General features: G+C 37.2%; 1 protein-coding gene across 1 annotated transcript in view; it reads right to left on the bottom strand.

The window, feature by feature from the left end:
- The window catches only part of FGD4 (FYVE, RhoGEF and PH domain containing 4), a 187546-nt gene that overhangs the window by 17879 nt on the left and 162724 nt on the right, over window positions 1-6943 (bottom strand). The window contains exon 11 of the mRNA XM_023532410.1: window positions 3241-3413. Coding sequence (XP_023388178.1) covers window positions 3241-3413 — 173 coding nt within the window. The remainder of the gene's footprint in view (window positions 1-3240; window positions 3414-6943) is intronic.

Below are 6943 nucleotides of genomic sequence, written 5' to 3'. Positions count from 1 at the left end.
CTCTGGCAAATGAACAAATAAATTCTTAAAAAGAACTTTAGACCATCCATTTATTTTGATACACATAAATTTTGAATAATTTTTGAGAGAAGTTTAGCTTCTAGTAACATACTGCCCTGACATAAAGTTTAACAACCATCATCCAGTTGTATAAATCAGGTAACTCTGGAGATCTAGCATTATACTGGATATACAACTAGTCTTCCAATTCACCTTTATAAAAACAGATGAGGCTTTTAAAGGTTACTAGTCACAGCCCATCTTAAAAAAGATAATTATCCTCGAAAGTCTAAAATATCTTCGTAAGGCTGTAGGCAGCTATTTAACGTTTCCTTTGATAAATAATTTAATTTATTTTCCTAGAAGGCTTCAGGTAATACCATACCTAACCAATTATAAAACAAAAATTTCTAATGCCTGTAGGAAAGAAGTTTCACAGATTCATAGTCCACATTTAGGCAAGAGAAGAAACCTTGATAATCTCTCTTCTGTTGTTCAGACACATCTCTTGGGTTTGCAGATTTGGAAGTATTTAATAATTATATGTTGGGGAAAAATTTCTTTGAAAAAATTCCTGTTTTCTTGTTAAGGCAAATTTTTTTTTATTTCATCTCCCTTGCAGATAGCTTATATAGCTGACTGTTGTTGTGTGCTTTATTAGCAAAATCCCATTTAGTAGACTCTAAGATCTTCAAATTGAAGGATTTTGAAGAGTGTCAAAGAGTGGGCTCTGTTGGCATGTGTTTGGTAGGCCTGAGCTAAGTTTGAGTTCCGGCCAGAATGTCACATGTCTTGGTCCTATAGGTATCACATATGCATGAGTTTGGCAGGAGGTCTGCTCCTGTGACACTATATAGCTTTCCAGCAAATTTATTATTAAGCACCATGAAGTGCCAGGAATGCTTCTGGAATCTGTGCCTGTCAAATGGAAGATTCTGCTTATTGTTCATCTGGGGAATCTTGGACCAAGCTCAAAAAAGATTTCTTCCTATTGCTGTGCCCCGTTCCCACAAAATCAGCTCTATTGCCCTGAAAGCATAGGTATTTGCTAGTGCTTTTAGCCTTTTAAATGCAAAGAACCTTAACAAAATTTTAGTGCTTTTTGTTTTACTTTCTCAGTCATGGCAGATTTTTTTTACTCCTTTGTTTAATTTACTTATCACTATACTTTTATATCCATTTAGCAATAGAAAACCATTGAATAAAAATTATATTAAACAAGAATATTTTATATTCCTTTGAACATAGAGTGCACAGAATATTTCTTTGAAATATTCTTTGAGGTCACTCTTGAGGCTAGCTCATTTAGCAAGAAAAGGAAAAGGCTTTTTTTCCAGGTGGTTTCAGACGTGAATTCTCTTTAAATATCTCCAAATATATATCTAACTTTTGAGTTCCATGTAATTCCTCTAACACTCTAACTTTCTAAGACCTTCATGTTTGTCTCCATTCTTGAGTCATTATAGACTAGATGAAAAGTAAAAACAATTTAGATCTTCAATTCACCATATAATCATAAATATAACTAAAGCAATGACATTAGGGGAATAAGAAATTTAAGAAAAAAGTCCATGTTTTCAGTACTAATTGGAATATACCCAGTCAGTACTCATATTGGAACTCTACAAAGTGATGATTACCTGTACTTAAGAAAATTCCTCATGAATCAGCCCCCTCCTAACGAGAAAACAGCCCAACCTGCTAATGGAGGGCTGGAGTTTCAATTTAGGTAACCCAAGAAACTTTGATAATCAATCTCTCTCCTGCTGTTCAGACACACCTCTTGGGTTTGCAGATTTGGAAGAATGTTGATATTTCAGAGCCAGCAGCACCTTCATTCTTCTGCAATGAAGACTTCTATCATGAGAACTGTTGGTGAATCCTCCTTGTTACCAGTCCGATCACTCAGTGAGTCAACATCATACATTCTTCTCTTATGTTTGACGGCTGGGGCCCAAACCCCATCGTGACAAGGTAGAAACACCATGATATCCAAAGCCGAGTCTTCCACCATTTTAACTTATGCTTGAAATGCCCCCCTCTAATCCTCAGAGTAGTCCCCTGTCAGCCCCGTAAGTCAGGTTCAGTATATATTTTCTGTGGGAAATCGAAGAACTGGGTGGCAACTTCTTCAAACTTTGCCAACCTGCCCCATCTTCCACAACTCTCGTTTTACCAATTCTCTGACTTCCAGGGCATAGATTCCTGCTAAAATGATTTATTCTCTTTTGGAAGTCTGAAGTTTAAGCTCTTGCACAATTACTAAGTACAAATTTCCAGGATGAATTCACCTGAGCAGCCAGATCTACATGCTATTGGTACAAGGGAACAGAAAGGAACAGAAGGGCTCTCTGACTCTCCATGGATTCTAAGGTATCAGAACCATCAGAGCTGGAATTGGTATTTAACCCTCTGATCTTTGACTTTCTGGAGTATCCCAATTTTCACCATGCTAGGACTTTATAGGATAAATAGATGACAGTCTTCTAACGCAGATGTTTAAAAACCAGACAGCACTTTGTCTTCCAGTGGTTCACGGATGAGGTAGCTGTGGTCTACTGCAGTAGTTCTCATGTTTTTCTTTTCAAACATGGTTATGCTAGGAAGATTAATGCTAGAATGCCAGCCCTTTCTATTCCACTCAATAAAACAAATAAGAGGAGCCACCTTTCCAGAAGTCCTGGTTGCTAGAGGCCACCAAGGCCCCAAATGGTCTTTTTCAAGTATTCTCCAACTGTGGCAGGAGAATGATTACCTTTTCTACCCTTCCTCCTCCAAATATTCTCTCCATCAAAGTGCCGTGAATTTCCATGAATGCAGAGCCTCTGAAGGACTGAGAGTTAAAGCTCCAACATTTAGCATGGAATAATAAGCATCAATAAACATTTGTGGACCCAAAGGAATGATGGAGGGAAAAGGGTTAGGGGAGAACCTTTTCCCACAAGGCTCAAAACTCCAGCTTAAATATAACGACTTCATTCTCTGAGCACCTTATAAATCTGAAGAGTAAATAAGATTTACTGGATGCTTACTATCTGAAAACCACCATCCTAGGCACTAAGGAGGAATCCAAAGGGAATACATAATTCTTGCTTCTCAAGAGCTTATATCTCTCTACTTGCGTTCAACCAGTTTCCCAGAGGTCTGTAACATTCACTTGGGAAAGATCTTCAGAATTATTCTTGTCTATGATTCATTCGGATACTTTTGGAAAGCTGTGTGATAGAATGGTTCTCTTACCTAGCTTGCAGTTCCAGTGTTCTCTCTTTCCCAGACACCTGGAAAGTATGTGGATATTCCTCATTGTGAGTCTCTACAATTTGCATTCCATCGATGCCAACCCTGGTTCGAATTGTGAATTTAGAGCCCACCAAGCTGAATTTTGGCACACAGTACAGCAACATGTTGTTGAACTGCAAAGAGGCAGAACATACATCAGTAAACAGGAAAACAAAGGAGAGAGGAAAGTGGCCAATATTGGAAGAAGTAGCCCTAAGTCAATATTCCAAGGAATTTCCAAGGAACATCATGCTTTCTATATGAGCAAAATTATTTAAATACTATATTGAGATTTTGTGTTTGCATTAAAATTATACTTTAAAATTATAGCATATACTTCCCTTTGTTGGTGCATAAATGTTTTGATGATATTTAAGTAAACTAATCATCATTTTGTACTATAAAAGAAATTAGTTCAATTAAATTCAGCAACCATTTATTAAGAACCTTCTATATACCAGCAACTGAAGTTCTTAAGCATATAAGCTGAAGTCCTTAGACAACAAAATTCTCACTCACGTGTCTTAGAGAGCAACTCTACAATAGCTGTTAGAGTAAAAGAGTAATATTTAGCAATTATTTTTATCAATGTGTTTAATGTTGTTTAAATATAGCCAAAATTATTAGTTTCAATGCCATTAGAACATGCGGGGTTGGCACATTAACTCTATGTAAAAAAACGAAGTCACTGTTTTATATTGGCCCATTTCTTAAGAATTTATTGGGTATGAATTAACAGAAAAGTCACCTATTTTAGCAGTCTTTAAAGATCTTTATAGGATCTACTTTTAAAATGAAAAACTATTTTGCAATTGAATCAAATTATGTATACTGCCTCATTTCTAGTCAACAATGAACAGCTCTCGCTAATTAGGCACAAGCAATGATTTGGAGAGGGCATATAATTCACACTGAATATACTAAAACATGCGAAAAGATGAAAGTCTAAATATATGGGTTAATCTGTAGGCATATCCCTAAAGAAGATACCTATATCTCCCTACTTCATATTTGTTTCTTGCATTATTTCTAGAGTCACATATATTTTTCTAATAAGAGCAACTGGGGATTTAAACCCTTATGTGCTATGTGACCTCTCAAGTCTCAGGATCATTATTTATAAAAGTCACAAGTTGTTGAGAGGATTAAATGAAGAAAAATGTCTTGTTCTGCCAGATTCTGTCTGGCTCCATATGGACGTAAAGACAAGAAATGTTGATGACTCTTTAACACATTTCAACATGTTTATGTGACACCATCCGTTGTACTCATTTTGAAAACAAAGTTCTCACCAGTTGTTCCTCATGCATTAATTTGCAACTTCCTGTAACCAGTGCTATAAATTTCATTTCCACAACTGGATAATGTAGAAATAAAAGGACACAAAATTCATTTTATCAGATATATCTTAGCACTACATTTTGCATTTAAATTTCTAGAAAAGAACACTAATTACCTATGACTTATCATGAACTGTCTGCTGTATTCTATGGCAATCACAGCCTCATTGTAGCACACAGGATTTAGAGATTTGAAAACATTCTGAAAGGTTCTCATCACCATTCCAGCTTGATTAAGGCAACTGCTAGCCTGCTACCTGTTCATGTTAACCGTTCTCCTGTCAAGGCCTTCTCAGGAGGGAATTAGGTCAAAGATGTGGATGGTGCAGCAGGAGCTGCAGAGCCACCATCGAAATGGACAGGGCTCACACCTTCAAGATAGCAACAACCGCCACACTTTTCTGCCAACTGTGTGACAAATGTAATGTTAGGCCATACAATTTCTGAGTTATCTGATACTTGTATTCAAGTTCACTTTATAAAGTTCAGCAAATTCTTGTTATTTTATAGATATACAAGTTCACGACTATGGAAGTTCTTAGCATTTACTTTTAGAGTTATGTTCAAGCAAGATGACAGACTATATCTTACAATGAATACGTTTCTTTTTCCCTTTCATGCTTTCGGGATTACATTTCCCTTATTAATTCTTCCTAAGTGGGACTTCACATTCCAAATCATCAATAACTATGTATTATAATCTTTTATAACTCAGATCATATTCTAATGCTAGTCCATAAATACCCTTTTCCTTCTCCCTAGAGGTGAAGGCAAGAGCTCTTGAAGGATATAAAATGTTGCTTACAAAGTAGAAGATGCAATATATGTAAAGCAATCAGGTAGCTAGTCCATTTCCTCTGTGAACCTTGCTCCTGTGGCAAAAACCACCGTCACCTTCCCTCTGGGTTTTCACTGGTATCAGAAAAGGAAGTTATAGCAACTATAGCACCAAGTAGAACAATTTCCCTTTCAGTGTGGATGGTTCCTTTTTTATTTCACGCCCATAGCTCAGAAGTACTTATTAACAAAGTAATCTCTGGCTGGTGAGGCAAATCTAGAAGCGTTAGGCTATGCCAAAACCTAGAAGCAAGTCTCAATTTTATTAAAAGTATAGGGAGGCTCTCCCTTCTTGATCTCTAGTGTTATTCAATTATTTATTTCAAGTTGCTTAAAATATATTAATTTGACTGAAATAATTCAATTTCATGTCTCACCAGTGACAGTTTCAATAAAGTTTGTTTCAGAAAAAGCTGAAATCAGATTCTAAATATAATTTGGCTTTTCAGACAAATGTAACACCCCCAGAGTAGGAAATAGAAAACTAGCCCTCATTTTCTTTCTAGAGAGAAAGGAAAAAAAAAAAAGGTACTTCTGAGGTTTCTATGTATAAAAAAACAAGCAGCTCTAATGGGAATAAAGTGTTGTGAGAGAAGGGATCTTGTGACCAGTACCGTACTACAAAGGGGAGGATTAAAGAATGAACGCTACAGGAAATGCTGCTAAGATAGCCTTCAGAAGAAGATGGATGTGGCTTTCCGAAAATTCCTACTGTCTGACTCGATTCTCCTGGGAAGCAATGGCATGACAAGTCTGACAGTTTACAATAATGGGAACACGATGGTTCCTTGCCTCAAAGTTACTGTCCCCGTGTTCTCCAAACAACTGCTTAATTTGGCTCTACATCAAGGTATTCAACCTAAAACTACTCCAGAATAATTCTCACATACGAAAATTAAACTAAGGCATTTGTTAGATACAGAGTTAAAGTTTAATTGTAGAAACACTCATGTGGAAGAGGAGAAAGGAAAATTATCTAAGCGCCTAAAGGTGGGGTAAAGACAAAGGGAAAACTGACTCCCAGGCATGTTGTGTAACAAGTATGTCTTTTTCATCTGTATTTTTGATGCTGGGACACTGGAAGGACTGCCCCTCTCAGGGTTACCCAATTCCTTGAGAAAGTAAATGACTCACTTGCAAGCATGCCTTTCATATGGAAACTAACCAATTCAGAGCGCATGAGCCCTAACCCCTCTTTTATCAGGCTCTCTCTCACACTCTGGCAGAGTATTGCCCAGCTCTCATCACCCTAGGGCCACATCCCAGACTGCAGACCCTAAATCCCAGAGTCTGACAAAATCATTTACACTGGCAAATCCTAAGCCTGTTTCCCCTGCCCATTCCTCTCACAGAAACTACAGTAAGGCTCTAGCCCACATTTTCTGCTTGTTTTCTCTGCTTCCTGACTCTGGTCCTTTCTCATGTAGCCTCCCCAACACTGCATGGTGTGGCATGCCTTCTCTTTTTGAGATCCGTGAGCATAACTA

This window comes from Pteropus vampyrus, unplaced genomic scaffold, assembly GCF_000151845.1.
Source record: "Pteropus vampyrus isolate Shadow unplaced genomic scaffold, Pvam_2.0 Scaffold82, whole genome shotgun sequence".
Classification (NCBI taxonomy): domain Eukaryota; kingdom Metazoa; phylum Chordata; class Mammalia; order Chiroptera; family Pteropodidae; genus Pteropus; species Pteropus vampyrus.
This window is presented reverse-complemented; position numbering and strand designations above follow the sequence as displayed.